A 25,747-nucleotide genomic window follows, 5' to 3' on the forward strand; every position below is an offset into this window, starting at 1 on the left:
TTCTTTCTTTCTTTTTTTTTCTTTTCAATTTTTCCAGCCCTTGGTCCCCCTACCTTTGGGGAGAGATTTCCGCCCTTGAATTGATACATTGCAATTATTGTCACGAATATAGAATTAAAAGTCCAGCTTTCCTTAGTGTGGTTTAAAATTTCAGCTTTGAGTAGAGTTAAACCGGCCTAGGTTTAATTATCACAGAATACAATATACTGTACCTCGGGTGAGGGGCGGTGAGTTATGGTTATATGTCGTGTTTTACCCCCCCCCCTTTATTGGGAGGGGGGCTTGTTTATCCCCCCCCCCGGCCTTGATTGAATCAATGTGTACAAGAGCACTCATCAATGGGGAGTTTTAGCACCCACGCCTTCTGGAACGTAGGGAATCTATTGTCAACGCCCTTCATACATGTTATAACAAAGTAGTCTTTGACGAAAATTGGTCAGTCCAAACAGCAGTTTCGCCCTGCACTCTGGACCAACGACGTATTTGCAATTTTGCGCACGGTCCGAATCTTAGGACTATCTGCTGTCCAACAACTTTCGACAAAAACCTCCCAGCTGTCCATTGTAAGTTGGCTCACATTTTCAATAGTTTTACTTTGTTTCAGATTTCGTTGCAAATGGGAAAACTCCCTGAAACTCCCTATCATCATAATCATTCATAACATTAGAAGTCCAATGTCAAAGAGAAATGTGGTTGGGAATTCCCACTCACTAAAAATAGTCCGATCCCTCGAGTTTGTAAACAACTTTTACACGATTCAGTGCATCGCATCGTATGAATAATAATAGACCAAGAATAGCTGCAATGTTCAGTGAGACTACACCATATTGCAATATTTCTTTGATCAATTTCATATCTGTATATCGTATTAACGGATATATAAGGTAGATCGAGGTATGTACATGTAAGTAGAACCATTCGTGTATTTTTCAAAGATATATTTCTCTATCTGTTTTCCCCTTTTCCGCAAAATAACATAAGGCCTGTGTTCATGATGTCTATTTCAGGATACCTTTCAGATCAGTTTTAAAGTTATACTCTGATTGAAATGTGAATATTTTTGTGTATTCAGGATCATTATGTAGGGATTTACCATGTTTACTTTGCTAAATTCTGTTTAAGATAATCTAAGAACGAAGGATAGGACAATCATTATATAAGTCTGTATGAGGAAACATGATTGAACTTAGATCAACGTCGTTTGGGGGAATCAGAATGTAAACCCGGAAGTGATGCAGAAAATATTTGCGTCAAAAATATTTCAAAAATATACATCATACATAGGGCAACATTATGAGAACATGATTCTTTATGATTGCTGACAAGATAAGTTTGGATATCCCCCCCCCCCCCCCCTCCGAAGCCCAAGCAATATAAGCTCCATAAACATCCTGTATTAAAGTATATACTAGTGAGCCAGCGAATAAATTAATATCATACTTACCATATTCAATTGTTTTTATTTTCCACTTTCAATTTTTCATATTCACAATTATCATACAGTTTACATAATAACTATAATCACATTTGAAGTAAATACCAAAATATAACATAGTATTACAACAGGCAATTATCAAAATGAAATATAAATTGAAAGGGAGGGAGCGCCAACTGAAAAGCAGAGCTTGTATAGTATAGGTTCCCCTGAAATTGTAATTACGTGTATGTTAGCATTTCAATTGTTTTAAATAAAAAAATATATATATATAAATTTACAGTCATGGAATATGTATTTTGCAGTACAAATCATTGGCGTGAAGTGATATACATATTTATGAATCACAATTAGCACAGTTCTTTATAATTGATTAATGAAATAATCTAGTAATCATTCAGAAGAAACGATTTAGGTCTTTTTTGAAAATGTGTATTGAATAATAGCAGTTTGTAGGGCTCTAGCAAATGTGGGTGTATATATATAGTTTGAATTAGTTTACCAAATGAATTTTCTTTTATAATACTTGATGCAAGATAAAGTACAAATTAATATACTCAATGATTTGTATATATTTTTCTTTATTGTCTTATATCTTACAGTATTAAAGAGTTTCCATCATGGCTGACGCATTAAAAAATGTCATCTCCCAGAGTACAGAGTGTCCTGTATGTCTTTCTACCTTCACTGATCCCAAGATCCTGTCTTGTTCTCACACCTTCTGCAAGACCTGTCTGGACAACCTCTTGGAGTGCCATGGTAATTACCAGATTCGATGCCCTGTCTGCAGAGCTGTAACCCAGATCCCAAACCAAGATGTCAGCAAACTACAGGTAAATCTTGCTTTGAAGAATCTAATAGAGGACATGAAGTGTCATCCTCAGATTTGCACGAGTTGTAAATCAGATGACAAGTCCAGTGCTGCTGTGTACTGCCAAGACTGTGGCAAGTATCTCTGCACCACTTGCCTTAACACCCACTCTCAATGGGGAGACTTCATCGATCATGAAGTCATAGCCATGAGTGAGATATCATCAGGGAAGGTGACAGTACGTAGATACCGGAAATGCAGGAAACACCCGAAAGAAGACGAGGAGTGCTTCTGTTCCAACTGCAGGAGATTCACATGCTTCAGGTGTGTTGTCATGGAACATAAAGACGAAGCTAAGCACCAGGTCATGGAGCCAGCTGCTTATGAGAACAGACACAGGGAGAGCATCGAAGACATAAAATCAAAGGTGGATAAGAAGCAAGCATGCTTCCAGAAGTACTTAGATTTCATCGATGAACAGATGAAGCTTGTTGGCAGTGCTAAGAAAGAGTGTATATATGATGTCAACAAGGCTTACAATGACATAGTCCGGCAACTGACAGAGAGAAGAGACATTCTGCTTGGAGAAGTTAAGGAAAAGACCAAAGGAGTAGAGAAAGAACTGGAAGAGATGAAGACATCGGCTCAGAAGTACATCACTCAGTTAACGACCGTTGCTGACATGGTGATCAACAGAACAAAGATACCGTTCGATATGGATACTTTGGCTGCACACGACACTCTGTGTGAGGAGATACGAGAGGCTTTTGATCAAGAGGATCCTGACTACGAGAAGCCCAGGAAATCAAGCAAGAAAGGGACAATTGTTGGTTTTGAGAGAAACGTTCGAAAGGACGAGCTAGATCTCGGTAAGATTGTTCACGCAGTTGAAAAGAACGTCGCTTTGCCTACTAAGAACAGCATGAGTGCCATGGTTAGTACTCCAGATGGCAGGATGGCAGTAGGGTGCTGGACATGTGGCATAAACATATTCTCCTCTGGCGGCGAATCCCAACAGACGGTTCTAAGGAATGTCGAGATACTTGACGTAGGGTTCCTCTCTGACGGTCGATGTATTGTGATCAATAATGCAAACGATATCACACTCTACACACCAGAATACGTAAAATTGAATGCAATGTTTGAGTCTTTAGGTAAAGATGAAGGCGGGTTTCCTAATCTCACTGTTGGTACTGATGATCTGATCTATGTGAGCTACAGAGAAGCCCAGAAGATCCTTGTATTTTCAGCAGCAGGTGGGCAAGCAGTCAGAGAGATACCATGCAATGGATATACGCCTGAGCAAATCACTAGTTACGATGACTCTCTACTCATTGTAACAGGGGATACTTTACGATTGATAGACAAAGAAGGTGTTGTACAACATACATTAACCAAACCTGGTAGTTCAATTCATGCTGCTGTATCTCAAGGTAATCTCATCCTGGTAGCCACGGTGAAGCATGACGAAGGACTGGTGAGTATTGACGAGTATACAAATGAGCTTAAACCCACAAGAAACATTGTAAATGATTACAAGATTGAAAAGCCTGGTAGAGATTGGTATTATCTCCAGCAATACCGATCAGGCGAGATCGCTTTCTGCACCCCGGACAGACTCTATATATTCTACTGATAATAATGGATCAACTTTAATGCATTACAGTGTTACGGTATCACTACATATCGAGGAGGGGGGGGGGGGGGGTGGGGTCATATCCACTGAATTGTCCCCCTAGCTTTTTAATGTTATTCTTTAAACGGATTTATACAAATCATTTAATTATACCTTTGAAGTCAAGAACTTCGTTTTGTTTAGTTAAATATATATAACATAATTTATTTTATATTAATCGAATTCCCGCATTACGAGTCAACTACTTAGTAGAATTGATGGGTTTGAATTCAGTGTACTCGAATTGGCTTAGCTTAGTTTAGTTCCTAGGGGGTGTTTCACAAAGATTTGATTTAATTGATCAGATATCACCAATGCTGTACGAACATGAAATCAAGACACATTTTTTTCTTTTGTCATGTTTCTGCTGGTTTATTTGAAAATGCAAAGGCAACGTGGTACAACAGTTTAGGCAAGGGAGATCGAAAAAGTTTAGAATATTGTAATTGAAAAGACACAAGCAACCACAACCAAGGACACAATCATATTGACAACATGCAGTTAACTTGAAACAGTTTGTCTTCGTCGACCTGAGGTCGTAACCATTTTGTATTGCACTCCCCTGGACTACTCCATAGAATAGACTTTTCTATTCAATGTAGGTCATTGTACATGTGATGTGTATACATTTAAAAAATTACCATGGACATAACACGAGGAATGGTTCAATTTATTGACTTAATGATAAATGTTTAGAAAAACTTCTTGTTTACATTGAATGTCTACAATTATCTCAAATTACCTCCCTAAAATGATAAATCGGTTAAAAACGATCACACTTTGAAATAGTCAGCATTTTACAGTCTTTACTCTTTAACCCAAAAGTATCTTTGCGAGTAATGTATATTTCGACACAACCTCGCGTCTTCTTCGGAGATACGGAACTTAATGCATTATCTTGCAAAGATGAACTCTGTCTCTTCATCTTTATCCAACACACGGAATTTGATATCGTGATACACATATGCATATATATATATATATATATATATACATATATATATATATTTATTTATATACATGTTTATTTCTTTCTTTATTTATATACATATGTTATATAGAATCACAATCATAATGGTTTTAGTTTTAACAACATAAATCCAGTCAATGCTTCTTCGCGAATAGTTTAAGCCTCCAATTTTCGATGATCCTTCGCCTTCTTCAAGAGTAAATAACAATGATCAGATCAGTCATAATCAGAGGGAGCATCCTCAGAAAGACATTGTTATAAATGGCTGAGAATGCGATCCTTGCCTTTAAATAAACAATAGTCATAGTAACGTATTTTTTGTGATGAACTAATTTTTATTATGATTGATCTAATCATTGTCATTTACTCCTGAAGAAGACGAAGGATATATCGTCGAAAGTTCGAGGCTTTAAATAAAAAATGTTGGCAAAAAACATTGACTGGATTTTATACATATATCATATGAAATTATGAACTCTATATCCAACAGGTAGGCCTAGTGCTATGATTGTTATTTTGAAATCTTTCCTGTGAATAGTAAATAGCGGATGCGTATATAATTCTTGATTATGCACGTGACACATGCACCTTTCCCTTTTCTTCTCTATGCGTTCTAAGTTGCAGGGATTTTAAAGAAATCAAGATGGACTTTAGTTGGGACCAATCGAATTCTGGATTTAGTATGAATACATTTAATTTAGCTTTCAATCTAGAATGATTCTAATTTGAATCCGTTGTGATTTAACAATAAATTTGTAGGAATGGTCTCGAACTACAGTTCGTCTGGATTTATTTCAAATCCCTGCAATGTAGAGTGAAGGTTTCATGATTTTCTTGTTACGTAAATGCGCAAGACTTGCTTGATGGAGTTTGTATAGCTGTGTAGTGTTTTTATTAAGTAAGGATCAAAATGAAAATAAGACGCCTCGGCTTTCATGAGCTATCCTTCCAAGGCATTTTATACTTTAAATCTTATATCTGTATTAGTAATGCATGACGAATGAAATCAGTCAATCAATGTGATACATGTAAAATAAACTGGTGTATATATCATTGAATATATCATATGAAATTACGAAGTATGTAACCATCGCACATTATAATTATAAATGTTATTATAAATAAAAATTAAAAAATAAAAATGATAAATGTCATCAGTTACTCAGATAAGGAAACCATTAGAATTGAACTATATCGAATTTCATGAGCTATCATGTTAAGGTTATGTTACATTTTAAAACTTACACTTATATTTGTTGTATGTTTCCTGTGAATAAAATACACGGGTCGTGTGGTCCAGTGGTTTGAGCATTGGACTCATAATCGCAAGGTTGTGAGTTTGAATCCCAACTCTGCCATTATCTCCACTTTGATAAAAAGTCCCAAGAGTGATATCTGTCGTCTATTATGTCAGCCACTATGGCTGATTAACCTATAGACGTAAAATGTTTCCAATTTAATTGGTTATATACCAGCTTGGCGTTTACCAGCAAAAAATGCTGTCCTGCCGAGTTCCTACGGGAGTTACCACAAACACAAAATCAATCTCGTGAAATATACTAGACGATATATATTAGCATACCACACTAATTTCAGTTTACCACAGATATATTAAATGTACCACCATATCATATTGAAGTTATGAGCTATATAACTATATATAACCAACGCCCTGTAAATAGTATATTGTCCATTGCGCGTACATATACGATTTAATTTGAAATACGTCTTTGTCTCCTTTCTATAAGTTTTACGACTTCCTGTTACTTTAGTGCTCAATATTTGTTTGATGTAGTTACTAGCTGTATTTATACGTTACATTCAGCTTGTTTGGGCTTGTTATCAGTTACTTAGGGTAGACTCCATTAAAATTAAGCCTTTTTAGCATTCATGGGTAATCCTTTTAAGGTATTTTGGTACTCTATATCTTATATTTTTATTTGATATGTTATGCCTGGCCACTAGAATCAGTAAATCAATATATTAAGATAAATTTGTGTAATTAAACATGCTATCGTATTTCGTTTTATCTCATATCCTTGTACACGTTTATCATACGAAGCTATGAAAAATTAATAGAGTAAACGTGTATCGTAATTTTGATGTTTTCATCTTTTGTTTTTCATTTTCAGAATATCTTCTGTAAATATTACACTATATTTTGAATTATGCTTTGATTTCACACATTTTACACTTTTTTTTCTAAAAGTTTTTCCGATTGTCTTGTTACTTAAGTGCTCAAAATTTGTGTTCAAGACGTATTTTGTAGCTGTCCTGGGGCCCGTAACACAAACCTTAGTAATCATCGTAGAATACGTTTTTTTACAATTGATTGCATTGACTACAGTGTACTATCAATCATGAAATTAAGCTAACCTCTGTGTTACGAGATTCCTTAGTGTTTTTATCAATATATTTTGCGTACCATCAGTTACATAAGCTTCATCCCATTGGAATTTAAGCTATGTATCGGCTTTCATGTGATATCATGTCCATATTTTTATACTCTAAATTTTATACTTCTATTTCTTATGTTATGTCTAGCGAATATAATCAACCAATCAATCAGATGAAATAAACTAGTGTATAAACAAACTACCGTTAAAACAGTTTTCGTTTTTTGTTGAAGTTGTGATTACGAAAGAAGTGTCGACCGGAATACTTTATCAAAATGAGATATTTAACATATTTCACACGAAAAATTCCCAATTTAGACACCACCTCGTTATTTCGTAAAAAAAGGAGAAAAAAGAAATAAAAACGTCATCATGCTGGTTGCCTGTACAAAATCTTTAAAATGCAAAATTATTATCAATTATTATTATTTTAATAGTAATTACTTTACTGTTTTAATTTTGACATCACAATGGGAAATGATTGCAACGTGTGCACCCTTCTGTTGCAATGAGTATATGTTATAGTGTATATTATTGTATATACAATTTCAATTTATCAGGACCATTGGATGACTGGTATAGCATTATGTAATTTATGGTAAATTCTTCTATTTCCTTCTATTTCAAAACGTACATCACAAAACATTCACAATAAGAGATAGGTCATTAAGAAAATATCAGTGACGTCCATATATATATGTATAAAGAAAACAAAGAAATTTAAATAAACCAGGTCTATATTTACAAATTTTAAAATGATTCACGTGGAACAGATCTTGTTCACACAATACACAGCGAAACCAGAAAACACTGAAATAAAGATATCATGCAAAATTACACTACATGTAGAACAAGGGGGAAAATTTCAAATTTTATCCAGCGTATTCCGACGTTCGTATATGGCACTTCATTTTATATTTTAATACACACAATTAATTGATATCAAGAAATAGATCAGAATGGTAGAGCGGCGTGTATATGAACCTCTATGGCACGTCACTTAATTGGAAATACTGAGCAAAATAGCGGGCAATATACAGAGTGAGTGAGAAAAATGTTCCACCAGTTTGAAGTATGAATATTTAATTATTGATTTATTGATATGTTCTGACAGAATTATTCTCCTTGCATACTTTGGTACCATATCTGCATGCATGACTGGCTTCGAGACAATCTCCAGAAGGTCTTAAAATGTCAGTTGCGCCAAGTCTCTTGGTGAAGAATCAAACAAAGTGTGAAAAAATAACTTGTGTGTGTATACAGAGAGACACCGAACCTTCATTCCACACACCCACACCAGTGTCGTCACCAGCTTTTTCCTGAGGGAGGTGCTTTGGGGGAAAATCCGATGTCAGGCAGTGCTGCTGGTGGCCCTGGGAACACATTTTGAAACAGGAGGTGCTGGTTTAAATTTGACAAGAAAAAAATAGCTTTTTAACTAACAAAACGAAGATCATTCGGTAAAGTGAAATTTGAAAAAAATTTGTCTAGATGGGGGGTGCATTCAAACCATCCACACCCACCCCCTTATGATCATCTTACACAATAATGATTTGGTTAAACAGACACATGGATGCTAGCTCTTCCATTTTTTGCACTTAACAAGTACAAAAATTACAGCTAACGACATGATGCAAAATACATGTATGGTAGTTGAGCATGTTTGTATCTCATGGCAACATTGCCTTACGCTGAGGTTTTTTTTTTTTTTGGGGGGGGGGCTAATGAAGAATAAAAGAAATTCAAAATCCAATCGTGAACCCTGTCGCCCCTCTTTAACACCAGCATAATTTATCTTTAAATCATGTGGTATTAATGGCTTAAACCTAGTACCTTTGTACTGCATCCCTGATATTTGCGTTTCCATATCTTGTCCACCATATTTCACTAACAGAATTACTCTCAGCCAATCAGATTGAAGTATTTCGGTAGCTTATAACAACTTTCCGTAACAATCATTGCTTCCTTGAAATGATGTAAAGTGATTCGAGATTTTTCCATACAGAATGATTTCCAATGATTACGCTCTCATAGTAAAATTCGTCATACATAGATAGTTTAATACAAAAACGAATATGATACATGTATTTCACTTTTATGCCTATATGAGAACATTGATTCATTATTCATTCCAGCTTCTCATTCACCCTAAAAATTCGAATGTTAACTCAACATTTGAAAGGTTGGAGGAGTGACAACCTTTTCCAAATGTTACATCCAACCTTGTATAATGCTGAATCCAACATATTAAGGGTTGGGTAGAACCATTTATAGTGTTAAATGCATTATTTAGAAAGTGTTGTCACTCCTCCAACCTTTAAAATGTTTAGTTAACATTTCTTTTTTTAGAGTGTTGTAACCTCTGCTATTTTCGTGAAGCAAGTGTATCGAATGATGACAAATAAACACTCTAATAAGGAGGTGTAGCAAATGAGGACAAATAGAAAGTCCAACAACAATAAATGTTATGATCACATATGATATATGTATCTACTTATTATTACTATTAAGTTATCATTATTATTGTTATTATTATTATTTATTTATTTATTCATTTATTTTATTTTTATTTATTGGGGGTGGGCAAAATTTCATTTCATTTCACATAATACAATACTTCCGGGGAGGAAGTTATTCGGACATGTGTTGTAGGGGGGGGGGGGTAGGGGGAGCTTGTTCTTTCTCCCCAACCCGCCTGGATTCAATCCAACCTATACAAGGTCACACTTATCATTGTCATTAAAACTTTTAAAGTCCAAAGTCAAAGGGAAATCTGGTTGGGAATTCCCACTCACTATAAGAACAGTCTGATCACTCGAATTTGTAAATAACTTTCACACTATTCAGTGCATCGTCATTGTGAATTATGTAGCAAGAATAGCGACAGTGAGACTACACCATATTACAATATTGCTTTGATTTCAATTTCATATCTATATCTCGTCTTTACGAATATAGGTAGATCGAAGTAGGTAAGTAGAACCATTTTGATATGTTAGCTTTTCACATTTTCCACAAAAATAAAATAAAGCCAGTGTTAAATATGTATATTTCAGTATACCTTCCATATCAGTTTTAAAGTTTCACTTTGACTGAACTGTAAAGAGATTATTTATTCAACATTAATAAACATGTTAAATGGTGATTAGGAGGCTGCATTCTACAAACTCCGCTTTTTTTAGCAGCCTCCTCCATTTCCGACCTAATATGTAATAATCTTTAATATAATTTTTGTACAGGGATACTTGAAGTGTGTTTTGTTATTTGTATGTCAAGATGTAAATAACAAACTGTAATTGTTCAAAATGGAAATGAACGAAATGAAATTTCCTCAATTCTGTTCAATTATATACATGTATAAACAAAGGAAGAGTAAATCATTAATCAGTCTGTAGGAGCTAGAAACATGATATAACATATAGACCGGGGGCTTGAGAGTTGCCAAAGCTGTTGTACATGTATAGCTTCACACACACACCATATATATTTATATATATGTATGTATACATATATATATAATATATATACATATATTATCTTATTCTGGCTTATTCAGATTTCTTTGTTATATATTTATATATATATATATATATATATATATATATGTGTGTGTGTGTGTATGTATATTAAATTCTGTCCATGGGCATACGATAAAAAGTCAGTTTATTTCGTTGAATGTGGGAGAAAAGGTTTCAAAAGTATTTCTTTTCATGACCTGCAATCGTTGATTTACAAAATGATAAAAAGGTAAGTAAAAAAGTACTGAGGAACAGTAAAATTTATTCCCCACTTTAAAGTAAATGTATGTTATGTCTTTTTGATTTCGTTGAAGCACTTATCATTATAATATACATATTGTATGAAACTAATGAATTATATATAACCAACGTCAAATATCATGATCGTTATTTTCATAATCCCTTTTGTCACGCTTATGTTTTTCTCTAAGTTTTACGATTGTCTTGTTACTTCAGTGCTCAAGATTTGTTTGACGTTGTTTTTAATTGGGCATGTGTGCTTTATTTAGTATATTTCGCTTGTCATCAGTTACTTTGGTAAGGACTCCATTAGAATTAAACGATATGGACTTTTGTGGGATATTCTCTCAAGGTATTTGTACACTCTAAATCATATTTGTATTTTTTATGTTATGCTTGGCGAATAGAGTTAGTCAATAAATATAGTAACTAAAGATAACCTTGTTCAAGCAATTAACATACATGTACTACCATAATTTTCTTTTAGCTTATATCCTTTTACATATATATATATCATATGAGGTTATGATTATATAAGAAACGTGTATTGTAATTTGATTGTAATTTTCATGATATTTTCTGTAAATAGTGTATTATCAATTGAATTATTTTTTTATTTCACACATTTCACACGTTTTGCGATTGTCTTGTTATTTTAGTGCTCAAGATTTGTTAGACGTATTTTGTAGCTGTCCTGGGACCTGTAACACAAAGCTTAGTAATCATCGTAGAACACGTTTTTTAATGATTGATTGCATTGACTACAATGTACTATTGATCATGAAAATCAAGCTTACGATTAATCGCTTACCCTTGTGTTACGAGATTCCTTAGTGTTTTTATCAATAAATTTTGCATGACATCAGTTACTTAGGTTAGATCCCAGTGGAATCAAGCCATATATCGCCTATCGTGTCCAGCTATTATTATACTCTAAAGTTTGTATTTCTTATTGTCATGTTATGCCTAACGAATATAATCAACCAATCAATCGGACGAAAATATATAAACTATATAAACATATTGGAACTGAGTGATCCCTGTATAAAGTCTATGGGAATCTCAGAATTCAGCAGTCAAACAGGTTAACCCTTTGCCTTTACTGTCACTGGGTGATCCATGTATAAAGTCTATAGGAATCACAGGATTCACTAGTCAACAGGTTAACCATTTGCCTACTGGAACCTGGTGATCCCTGAGTAAAGTCTATGGGAATCAGTGAATTCTCTAGTCAACAGCTAGGTTAACCCTTTGCCTACTGTAAGTGGGTGATGCCTGGACAAAGTCTATGGGAATCAAGCACAGAATTCAGTAGTCAAGTGGTAAATAGTGTAGAAACAACGGTTTTGTATTAAGTGCACAGATATGACAGAATAACCCAGTATGTAAAGACACAAAAATGATGAGCCCTGAAGACAAAATCCATTATTTAATTTGGTTGAGACAAGAAGACATCTAGTATCATGTCTTTCTGTCTTTTTGTTCTTTTTTATGAGACCCAAAGTCTTGTCTTATAGATTTACTTTTGTTGTGTTCACATCCTGAAACTATTTCGTCTTGTTGGACTTAGGAATCTCCTCTATACTGTTCCGTTAAAAGGGTTTAATCATCCCTGTTGCAAAGTAGAATAACCCACCTTTTGCTGGTAGTGAGTTGAAGAAAATGGTTCAAACCATTACAAAATAGGTGTGAAAGTGCCCTTACATTGTGTCCCTCAAAAATGGGAAATGAAATGTCATTGCAGTAGCCCGGGGAGCCTTTCATAGTATATTGACAGTGATTTTTTCATCAACAAACTTGTTCTCAGCCAATCAGATCCAAGTATTTCAGTAGCTTATATCAGTTTTCAAAGAAAATCGCTGTCATGTGACTTCATGAAATGTTTCCCTGAAGTAGAAATAATGTAAAGTAATCTTATGCAGGGTGATTTTCAGTGCGTATGCCCTTAGTGAATTTTGTAATATGTAGTTAGTTTTATAATATTATGCAAATCTATCTTTTTATTGTATAAATATGAGAACAAATTCGCTTTTTTCATACAATCAGGATTTTTAAAAATTCTTATGCAATCTTTCAATTGTGATTCTGCTATTTTTGTGAAGATTTATTCTGTATATAGAGAACAAAGTCAATCAGATTCTTTTGTTGTTTTAATTGAAGATAATCATTATTCTGTGTGCTGTGTTTTAGAAAATATATTCTCTGTACAGTATAATATTGTAGGAATACGTGTGTGGTGCCTTGATAGATAAATAGGTTTGCCAAACTGTTGGAATCAACGTTGAATACTGGACTAACCGATAGAGAAAAAGGGACTCCTTGAATATGATATTTAAAAGTGCTTTGTTGTGTCATGGTGTATGGAAAGAAATCTTTGCTGCACATTCTTTTTCTCTTATTGATGTGATGTAACGAATGAAATAAACTATAACAAAACATCCAATTTATTATGTGATATGATTTGATCATTTTAGACTTTGGTAGTATGAACACACTGTTCCATTTCAATTCATTTCATTTCCATTTCTCTGTGTTTAGACTCAATGTTCACTCTAGAGAAAATAAACACCCCCACCCACACGCACACACACACACACACACACATATATATATATATATATATATATATATATATATATATATATATATATATATATATATATATATATATATATATATATATATATATATATATATATATATATATATATATATATATATATATATATATATATATATATATATATACAATAACAATGACATCAATCTCACTTGTGAACAAAGCAATCCTTGATATAATTGCAATTTGAGAATTTCTAAATACATGCACCACCGACGTTCACTATCGGGCCCGTAACACAAAACTTATCAATCATTGTAGAACTTTTTTTACAATTGATTGCATTGACTAAAATGTATAATTAATCATAAAATAATCAAGTGTTTGATTTATCGCTAACCTTTGTGATACAGAAACTAGGAGATGCTTGCTTTTCCACTCGAAGGTCAACTACTTTATTCGCAAGTGAAATTGAGCCCATTAAAAAAAACTGAAAAGTAATTCCCAATCGCATGGAAAATGTCCTAGGGAGTGGATGTCGGGGGGGGGGGGGGTAGATGTCCAGGGGTAGATGTCCGAGGGGGTTACTTGTCCTAGGGGGTGGATGTCCGGGGGTAGATGTCTGTGAATATTGTCAGCATCTAATTATCTCGGGATTAATACACAATCATAGGCGGGAATCTCTCCCCAAAGGTAGGGGGACCAGGGGCTGGAAAATTTTACAAGCAAAAAACAAAAGGGTTATCACCCAAAATGACAGGTCATTTAGACCAAAAGAAAATTTACAAGCAAAAAAAAAATGCATGTTTTATTTCGAATTTGAATGATGTAATTCTTTCTATCATAAATCAATAAATTTTGAATTGAAATGAATTGAATAAAAGACCCAAAATAGTAGGGGTGCATTTGATATTGTGTCCCCCCTACTATTTTAGTAGGGGAGACCTGTCCCCCCTGGGATTTCCGCCCATGGTCACAATGATAGGATGCAAGGATTGGACAGTTCTCAAATAACAGGAGAAATGTTGCGCATTAAAACCAGGTTATACAAATATAATGGGCGGTATTCTGATAAGCCATGGTTTAGTTAAGCATGGGTTAACTTACACCACATTATCATGGAGTGCCAGTTGTCAACTCATTCACCAATTAAAAATCATCCTTTACTTGCTGCACATAGGTTTTAAAAAATTGATTGAGTCGCAAATTTGGAACAATAGCAAAAATATGAGTTTTAATGAATTAATTCATGGGCGGAAATCCCAAGGGGGGGGGGCGCGTCCCCCGACCCAAAATAAAGAGGGACACAATATCAAATGCCCCCTACTATTTTTGGTCTTTTATGATGGAAATAAATACATTATTCAAAATGGAAATAATACATGTATTTTGGACGAGATGACCTTACTTTATGGATGATAACCTTTTCTTTCTTTCCTTTTTTTGCTTTTCAAAATTTCCAGCCCCTGGCCCCCCTACCTTTGGGGAAAGATTTCCGCCCTTGAATTTATTGATACATTATAATGGAATTAATATGGAATTAAAAGTCGAGCTTTCCATAGAAGTGTGGTTTAAAAGTCTAGTCTAGAGTAGGGTTAAACCTAGGTTTAATCATCAAGGATACTATACAGTGCGTCCCAGAATAAACGAAACCGAGATTTAGCGATCATTTATCATTACTTAATCATAAATAAAATAGACAAATGACCTACCAATTTAAAGCTTAGAATCTCCTCTTTCACCTGATATTACTTAGCTTATTTCTTATTCACGCATGAGTGAGCAAAAACAATGTGAAGAAAGGATACCAAAATCTCATTTGGCGAGGGGTATCTGGGTTTCAAAAAGAAAACCACATTTCTGAAAAGTTAAATATCTGCTCTTTAATTTGGTACCTCAATTACAGAAAATGGTCAAGAAATAAAAAAGTTCTGGTCATTTGAAATAAGGCTTGCATTTCCATAATTTCATGAGATAAACGTTTTCCCACAGAAGCTTTCACATGGTGAACAAAAGATTCAATGCATGGCTGATCGTCAACAAAACGGAGTGTCGAGTGAGTTTGAAAGCCAGCCTGGAGAACCTCTTCATTTTATGAAATTATTGAAATTCAAGCCTTATTTCAAATGACCAGAACTTTCTTATTTCTTGACCATTTTCTGTAATTTAGGTATCAAATTAAAGAGGAGATATTGAACTTTTCAGAAATGTGGTTTTCTTTTTGAAACCCAGATACCCCCGCCAAATGAGTTTTTGATATCCTTTCTTCAAATTGTATTTGCTCACTCATGCGTGAATGAGAAATAATGTATGTAATATCAGATGAAAGAGGAGATTCTAAGCTTTAAATTGGTAGGTCATTTGTCTATTTTATTTATGATTAAGTAATGATAAATGATCGCTAAATCTCGGTTTCGTTTTTTCTGGGACGCACTGTATACCTCGGGTGGTTGGTGGGGAGTTATGGGGGTATGTCGTATTTTACCAACCCCCCCCCCCTTTTTTTTGGGGGGGGACTTGTTTATTCGCCCCGGCCTGGAATGATTCAATGTGTACAAGAGCACTTATAACTAGCGTACCTACGGGGGGGATGATTGCCCCCCGACGAGTCACAATTCTTTGGCGGGCGATCTTGTTTGCCCCCCCCCCCTCCCTGTGGAAAATCCTAGGTACGCTACTGGCACTTATCAATAGGGAATTTTTGCAACTACAACGCAGACGCATTCTGCAACGTAGGGAATATATTATCAACGCCCTTCATAATAAAGCAGTCTTTGTCAAAAATCGGTGAATCCAAACACCAGTCTCGCCTTGCACTCTGGACAAACGACGTATTTGCAATTTTGCGCACGGTCCGAATCTTAGGACTATCTGCTGTCCACCAACTTTCGACAAAAACCTCTCAGCTGTCCATTGTGAGTTGACTTACATTTTCAATAGATTTACTATGTTGCAGAATCCGTTGTAAATGCGAAAACGCCCTACTATCATTTATAACATTAGAAGTCCAATGTCAAAGGAGAAATGTCGTTGGGAATTCCCCACTCACTAAAAATAGTCTGATCACTCGAATTTGTAAACAACTTGTACACGATTCAGTGCATCACATCACATTGTGAATAATAATAGACCAAGAATAGCAATGTTCAGTGAGACCACACCATACTGCAGTATGGGAGTATTGCTTTGATCAATTTTATATCTCTATACCGGTATATCGCATTAACGGATATATAAGGTAGATCGAGGTATGTACATGTAAGTAGAACCATTCGTGTTTTTTTCAAAGATATATTTCTCTATCTGTTTTCCCCCTTTCCGCAAAATAACATAAGGCCTGTGTTCATGATGTCTATTTCAGGATACCTTTCAGATCAGTTTTAAAGTTATACTCTGATTGAAATGTGGATATTTTTGTGTATTCAGTATCATTATATAGGGATTTACCATGTTTACTTTGCTAAATTCTGTTTAAGATCATCTAAGAACGAAGGATAGGACAATCATTATATAAGTCTGTATGAGGAAACATGATTGAACTTAGATCAACGTCGTTTGGGGGAATCAGAATGTAAACCCGGAAGTGATACAGAAAATATTTGCGTCAAAAATATTTTAAAACGCACATCACACATTTATTTATTTATTTATTTATTTATTCTCGAATATTTATACAGAGTGGCCTGATCAGCATTAAAATACATACAATGCACGAAAAACATAGTAACAGGACATTATGAGATACAGAAAAAGGGAATAAATACAAGGTAAAAATACGAAAATGTGTTACGAGTTACAGATGGCAAGATACATGATAAAAATATGCAAAATATTAACATTAAAAGCTGGTCTACCTCAGGGCTCTGTGATTATATATAAGCATTTAAAAGATGAAAGATCGTTAAAAACACAAGGCAATGTATTATACAGTACTAATAAATTTACTTTTGGAAATAAAAAAAACAAAAAAAAAACCAAGCAGAAGACATATTGCATCATTTGATAATTTTATCACTTATATACATCAAGATAAAAAGATAAAAAAACAAAACAAATAAAACACAACACGTTTCAATGTCTAGATAATAAGTGGTAATAACAGAAAGACAAGAAATGAGCAGCAATCGATACCAAATGTACTATAGGAACACATATAGAGCAATATAATGAGAACATGATTCCTTTTGACTGGTTTTGACCAATTTTTAATCCTAAATATCCAACACCCTCTCCGCCGATTCCCAAGCTATATAAGCTTCATAAACATCATGTATCAAAGAAAATGCTTATCATATTGTTTAAGAAATTATAGCAGGTTGAAGTGAATGTGGGTAAATGATTAAATGATTTGAATTTTTCCCCAGATTAATTTTCTTTCAAATATTTCGATGCAAGTTTAAGTAAAGATATACTAAGTGTATTTTATATATTTGCTTCATTGTCTTTTATCTTGCAGTTTATAGAGTTTCCATCATGGCTGACACATTAAAAAATGTCATCTCCCAGAGTACGGAGTGTCCTGTATGTCTTTCTACCTTCACTGATCCCAAGATCCTGTCTTGTTCTCACACATTCTGCAAGACTTGCCTGGACAACCTCTTGGAGTGCCAAGGTAATTACCAGATTCGATGCCCTGTCTGCAGAGCAGTAACCCAGGTCCCAAACCAAGATGTCAGCAAACTACCGGTAAATCTTGCTTTGAAGAATCTTATAGAGGACATGAAGTGTCATCCTCAGATTTGCACGAGTTGTAAATCCGATGACAAGTCCAGTGCTGCTGTCTACTGCCAAGACTGTGGCAAGTATCTCTGCACCACTTGCCTTAACACCCACTCTCAATGGGGAGACTTCATTGATCATGAAGTCGTAGCCATGAGTGAGATCTCATCAGGGAAGGTGACAGTACGTAGATACCGGAAATGCAGGAAACACCCGAAAGAAGACGAGGAGTGTTTCTGTTCCAACTGCAGGAGATTCACATGCTTCAGGTGTGTTGTCATGGAACATAAAGACGAAGCTAAGCACCAGGTCATAGAGGCAGCTGCTTATGAGAACAGACACAGGGAGAGCATCGAAGACATAAAATCAAAGGTGGATGAGAAGCAAGTATGCTTCCAGAAGTACTTAGATTTCATCGATGAACAGATGAAGCTTGTTGGCAGTGCTAAGAAAGAGTGTATATATGATGTCAACAAGGCTTACAATGACATAGTCCGGCAACTGACAGAGAGAAGAGACATTCTGCTTGGAGAAGTTAAGGAAAAGACAGAAGGAGTAGAGAAAGAACTGGAAGAGATGAAGACATCGGCTCAGAAGTACATCAATCAGTTGACGACCGTTGCTGACATGGTAACCAATAGAACAAAGATACCGTTCGATATGGATACTTTGGCTGCACACGACACTCTGTGTGAGGAGATACGAGAGGCTTTTGATCAAGAGGATCCTGACTACGAGAAGCCCAGGAAATCAAGCAAGAAAGGAAAACGTGTCGGTTTTGAGAGACACGTTCGAAAGGACGAGCTAGAGCTCGGTAGGATTGTTAACGTAGTTGCGAAGGACGTCGCTTTGCCGACTAAGAACAGCATGAATGCCATGATTAGTACTCCAGATGGAGGACTGGCAGTAGGATGTGCGGCAGGTGGCATCAACATTTTCTCTTCTGACGGCGAATTCCAACAGACAGTTCTCAAGGATGTTGCGATTCGTGCGGTAGGGTACCTCTCTGACGGTCGATGTATTGTGATCGATTATGCAAACGATATCACACTCTACACACCAGAATACGTAAAATTGAATGTAATGTTTGAGTCTTTAGGTGAAGATGAAGGCGGGATTCCTAATCTCACTGTTGGTGCTGATGATCTGATCTACGTGAGCTACAGAAAAGCCCAAAAGATCCTTGTATTTTCAGCAGAAGGTGGGCAAGCAGTCAGGAAGATACCATGCAGTGGATATACGCCTGAACAAATCAATAGTTACCATGGCTCTCTTCTCGTAAGAACAGGGAATACTTTACGATTGATAGACAAAGAAGGTGTTGTACAACATACATTAACCAAACCTGGTAGTTCCATTTATGCTGCTGTATCTCAAGGTAATCTCATCCTGGTAGCCACGGTGAAGCATGAAGAAGGGTTGGTGAGTATTGACGAGTATACAAATGAGCTTACACCCATACGAAACCTTGTTAATGAGTACAAGATTGAAAAGCCTCATAAGAGAAATTGGTATTATCTCCAGCAATACCGATCAGGCGAGCTCGCTTTCTGCACCCCGGATAGACTCTATATATTCCACTTATAATGATGGACCAACTTTGATACATTTCAGTGTTACAGTATCACTATATTTTGACGAAGGGGGGGGGGGGGTCATATCCACTAAATTGTCCCTTTTTAAATGTTATTCTTAAAATTGATTTATACAAACCATTTAATTATACATTTGAAGTCAAGAACTGCGTTTTTTCAATTAACTGCATGTTCTCAAAATGATTATGTCTTTTCAATTACAATTTTTTCTGATCTTTTCTGATTTTTTTTCTTAGACCATGTAGACTGTTGTACCATGTCACTCATTTATTAGCTAAGCAATACTCAAGCCAATTCAAGCATACTGAATTCAAACTCATCAATTCTTGTTGACTCGTAATGCGGAAATTCGTTTAATATATTTATACATTTTTATGTAACTTGAAACTGTCTGTCTTCGTCGACCTGAGGTCGTAACAATTTTGTATTACACTCCCCTAGGTCATTTTACATGTAAAGTATATATCAGCGATTCTCAATTACTTTTTTGAAGCGCCACATTTCTTGTTGAGAATCTGTAATGCTACACTATCCATTACGCAAACCAACAATGTATCAGAGGCCCCTGGTGGGGTCAAGGGGGCAGAGCCCCCAGAAGTTTTGGAATATGAGGCCTTTTATATTGCCCAGAAGGGGCTCTAATTAATATCAGCAGAAGAAATACAAACGCCAACAAACTACACAATAACTGACCAGTGACTTTTTCACAACATACCAATGACACCACTTGTTCAGACTGTTCTGCACCAGATCAATTGACTGAAGTAAGTGGCTTAATGAATAAAAAAAAAGAAAAAAGAGGTGGCTATATATGGCAGCTGAAGAAAAATATTGAACTTTTCAATACAAAAATCTATATTTTGACATAATATTAAGAAAGTAATACATTATTCTACTCTTTCCCTTTCCTTCTCTCTTTTTTTTCTTGGCCGTGAAACACTTGGGGGTCCTCCTCTCTCTCACGTTCAGTATCATTCATTCAGTTCGTGTTGAGCAATCACGGCAGGCAATGCATCTGAGCTTACATGTATTTCACTTTTGCAACTTCGGATTTTAATCGGCTCCGGAAACAAAGTTTCTGCTTGTTATGTCCCAAAGTCATTATCTGTTATGATACGGATGTTCTTTGAATATCATATTATTTGATGTTCAACTCTTAACCAAAACGTATATACTCTGGAAATGCAAAATTTCTTGCCGTTGAAATAGAAATCCTAAACCATCGATTCTCCATTATAGGGGTTATCGAGTGCTACATTAGACAAAATTTGAGGAAACAATTAGCGAAAAAGTGTCAAGTAGAGAGTTTTTGTTTTCTCTTTGTATTAAAATTATCACCAAATCCTTATTACCAGGTTACTAATAGATAACATTTTTTCTCCCAATTTTTCCCAATTTTTCATTATTTTCATTTTTTTTATACCGGCTCCCCAGCGCCACTCGGCAAGGCTCGGTGCGCCACAAGTGGCGGGCGCCACCATTTGAGAATCCCTGGTATATATAAAAAACAAAACATGGACATGGGGGACATTACACCTTAAATATTTTAATTTTGTTGTACTTACTGACTAAAGATAAATGTTTAGAAAAGCTTCTTGTTTATTTTGATTGTCTACAAATTTGTCGAATTCCCTCCCTAAAATTGATAAATTTATGAAAAGCGATCACATTATGAAATAGTCAACATATTAAAATCTTCACTCTTTAAATAAAAGTATCTTTGCGAGTGAGATAATGCATTAAGTTCTAGCAAAAAGTTTTTTTCCAATGAATAGTATATTCCTAATTTTCGATGCAACCTCGCGCCTTCTTCGGGGATACGAAACTAACAGTGTTGGAACTTAATGCATTATCTTGCAAAGATATACTATGTCTCTTTTGTCTCTTCATCTTTATCCAACACGCGAATTTAATATTATAATAATTACATATATATATTTATATACATCTTGTTGTTTCACATAATGGTTTAAGTTTTAACAGCACAAATCCAGTCAATGCTTCTTCGCGAATAATTTTTCAAAGCCTCAAATTTTCGATGATCCTTCGCCTTCTTCAAGAGTAAATGACACTGATCAGTTCAGTCATAATCAGAGAGAGCATCCTCAGAAAGACGTTGTAATAACTGGCTGAGAATATGATCCTTTCACGTAAATAATTTTAGTCATAGTCACGTATGTTTTGTGATGATCAAATTGTGATTATGATTGATCTGATCATTGTCATTTACTCCTGAAGAAGACGAAGGATATATCGTCGAAAATTCGAGGCTTTAGATAAAAAATGTTGGCAAAAAACATTAACTGGATTTTATACATATATCATATGAAATTATGAACTCTATATCCAACAGGTAGGCCTAGTGCTATGATTGTTATTTTGAAATCTTTCCTGTGAATAGTAAATAGCGGATGCGTATATAATTCTTGATTATGCACGTGTCACATGCACCTTTCCCTTTTCTTCTCTATGCGTTCTAAGTTGCAGGGATTTTAAAGAAATCAAGATGGACTTTAGTTGGGACCAATCGAATTCTGGATTTAGTATGAATACATTTAATTTAGCTTTCAATCTAATTATAATTTGAATCCGTTGTGATTTAACAATAAATTTGTAGGAATGGTCTCGAACTACAGTTCGTCTGGATTTATTTCAAATCCCTGCAATGTAGAGTGAAGGTTTCAGGATTTTCTTGTTACGTAAATGCGCAAGACTTGCTTGATGGAGTTTGTAGCTGTGTAGTGTTTTTATTAAGTAAGGATCAAAATGAAAATAAGACGCCTCGGCTTTCATGAGCTGTCCTTCCAAGGCATTTTATACTTTAAATCTTATATCTGTATTAGTAATGCATGACGAATGAAATCAGTCAATCAATGTGATACATGTAAAATAAACTGGTGTATATATCATTGAATATATCATATGAAGTTACGAAGTATGTAACCATCGCACATTATAATTATAAATGTTATTTCAATGTTTTCTGTAAATTCTCTCCGTTGGGTATATGTCTTGATTTTACACATTTACACGTCTTTGTCTTTTTCTATGAATTTTACGATTTTCTTGTTAGTTTAGTGATCAAGATTGATTTAATTGAAGAAGTGTGTAGCTGTACTTGTATTTTTTAAAGTAATTGTTGCTCGTCATCAGTTAATCGAATTCTGGATTTAGTATGAATACATTTAATTTAGCTTTCAATCTAGAATGATTCTAATTTGAATCCGTTGTGATTTAACAATAAATTTGTAGGATTGGTCTCGAACTACAGTTCGTCTGGATTTATTTCAAATCCCTGCAAATGTAGAGTGAAGGTTTCAGGATTTTCTTGTTACGTAAATGCGCAAGACTTGCTTGATGGAGTTTGTAGCTGTGTAGTGTTTTTATTAAGTATATTTAGCTTATCATCATACCTACGTAAGGATCAAAATGAAAATAAGAGGCCTCGGCTTTCATGAGCTATCCTTTCAAGGCATTTTATACTTTAAATATCATATCTGTATTAGTAATGCATGACGAATGAAATCACTCAGTCAATGTGATACACGTAAAATAACTGGTGTATATCATTGAATATATCATATGAAATTACGAAGTATGTAACCATCGCATATTATAATTATGAATGCTGTGTTTATGTTTTCTGTAAATTCGAACGGTTGTGTATATGTCTTGAGTTTACATATTTACACGTCTTTATCTTTTTCTATAAATCTTACGATTGGTCTTGTTAGTTTAGTGATCAAAATTTAATTGATCAAGAGTTAATTGATGAACTGTACTTGTGTGTTTTAAGTTAATTTTGCTCGTCATCATTTACTTAGGTTAGGACCGCTTTAGAATTAAGCTATATTGAGTTTCATGGGCTATCATGTTAATGTTATGTTACCCTTTAAATCTTGCACTTATATTTGTCGTATTTTTCCTGTGAATACAATCAATCAATCAATCTCATGAAATATACTAGACGGTATATATAAGCATATACTATATCTTAAATGTACCATCATATCATCATCATATCCACATTGTGCTGCACTCGACCCAGGTGAGGTGAATGGGTACCCGGTAGGATTTTTCCTTGAACGCTTTAGCACCTATTAATATGGCGGCTCAGCAACAGCCGGGGTATACCAAGTATCAAAGCGCAGTTGAGTATATGCACATAGTAACTGCACTATATAAATGGACATATTATTATTATTATTATCATATGAATCTGTGACCTATAGAACCATATATATCCAACGCCCTGTTATAGTATATTGTCCACCGCGTACATGTGTGTATTAATTTCAAACACTTTACACGTGTTTGTCTCCTTTATATAAATTTTTACCTGTTTCTACCTGTTACTTTACTGCTTAATATTTGTTTGGTGTAGTTAGGAGCTGTATTTGTGTGTTCCATTCAGATTTGTTGGGCTTGTTTGCAGTTAATTAGGGAAGACTCCATTAAAATTAAGCCATATCGGCTTTCATGGACTATCCTTTCAAGATTTATTAAGATAAATTGGTGTAATTGTAAACATACAACCGTAATTTCATTTGAGCTCGTATCCTTATACATGTCATATGAAGTTTTTTTTGTATGTATATGGCTATCATATGAAGTTGTGAAAAGTTAATGTAAGAAACGTTTATCGTACTTTTGATATTTTTACCATTTTCTGTTATTTTTTAGAATATCTTCTGTAAATATTATAATATCCGTTGAATTATATTATGATTTCACACATTTTACGCGTCTTTTTTCTTTAGGTTTTTCCGATTGTCTTGTTACTTATTTAGTGCTCAAGATTTGGTAGACATAATATGTAGCTGTCCTGAGGCCCGGAACAAAAAGCTTAGCAATCACCGTGGTACGTTTTTCTACGATTGATTCCATTGACTACAATGTACAATAGATCGTAAAAATCCGTGGCCGAGTGGTCTAAGGCGTGGCCGAGTGGTCTAAGGCGCCTGGCTATACCTCGAAAGTCCTGGGTTCGATCCTCGGCCGCGGCACCTATGCCCGTGAACAAGGCATTTAATCTACAATGCTCTTTTATCATGCTTTCAAATAAATGGAAAGGCTATATTATTTAATGGTAACTAGGTGTGAACTTGTTTAAAAAAAGGTACGAACAATCGTTAACCTTTGTGTTACCGGACCCTGTTGTGTTTAATCAAATATATTTTGCGTGACATCAGTTACATATTCGTAAGATCCCTATAGAATTAAGCTGTATATCGGCTTTCACTTGATATCATGTCCAGTTATTTTTATACTCTGAATGTTATATTTCTATTTCTTATGTTATGCCTAGCGAATATAATCAGCCAATCAATCAGATGAAATAAACTAGTGTATAAAAAAAACCACCGTTGAAACAGTATTTCCTCCTTTCTTTTTTTTGTTGAAGTTGTGATTACGAAAGAGGTGTCGACCATAATACTTTATCGAAATGAGATACTATTATATATATTTTACATGAAGAATTCAACATTCAGACACAACCTCGTTATTTGATTTTTAAAAAGAAAAATAAATAAATAAAATAAAAACGTCATAATGCTGTGGAGCGTTGTGGCCCAGTGGATTAGTCTCCGGACTTTGAAACAGAGGGTCGTGGGTTCAAATCCCAGCCATGGCGTAGTTTCCTTCAGCAAGAAATTTATCCACATTGTGCTGCACTCAACCCAGGTGAGGTGAATGGGTACCTGGCAGGAATTTATTCCTTGAAATGCCACCGCGCTGTAAAAGGCTGCGGGGCTAAAGCCAGGGTAATAATATCCAAGTCCTTTGGAAGCGCATAGAGACGTTATTTATAATGTGTTATGCGCTAT

At 34.9% G+C, this 25,747-nt stretch overlaps 2 protein-coding genes across 2 annotated transcripts; both read left to right on the forward strand.

Annotated features, from left to right (window-relative positions):
- Window positions 1–2,038: 2,038 nt before the first annotated feature.
- On the forward strand, window positions 2,039–3,936 carry LOC121427795 (tripartite motif-containing protein 2-like). Its single transcript, XM_041624355.1, has one exon. The coding sequence runs from the start codon at window positions 2,056–2,058 to the stop codon at window positions 3,880–3,882; it is 1,827 nt and encodes a 608-aa protein (XP_041480289.1). The 5' UTR covers window positions 2,039–2,055; the 3' UTR covers window positions 3,883–3,936.
- Window positions 3,937–18,075: 14,139 nt separating this feature from the next.
- LOC121427991 lies at window positions 18,076–19,992 on the forward strand. Its single transcript, XM_041624568.1, has one exon. It carries the CDS (start codon window positions 18,079–18,081, stop codon window positions 19,909–19,911), a length of 1,833 nt encoding a protein of 610 aa, XP_041480502.1. The 5' UTR covers window positions 18,076–18,078; the 3' UTR covers window positions 19,912–19,992.
- Window positions 19,993–25,747: the final 5,755 nt, after the last annotated feature.

This window comes from Lytechinus variegatus, chromosome 14, assembly GCF_018143015.1.
Source record: "Lytechinus variegatus isolate NC3 chromosome 14, Lvar_3.0, whole genome shotgun sequence".
Classification (NCBI taxonomy): Eukaryota; Metazoa; Echinodermata; class Echinoidea; order Temnopleuroida; family Toxopneustidae; genus Lytechinus; species Lytechinus variegatus.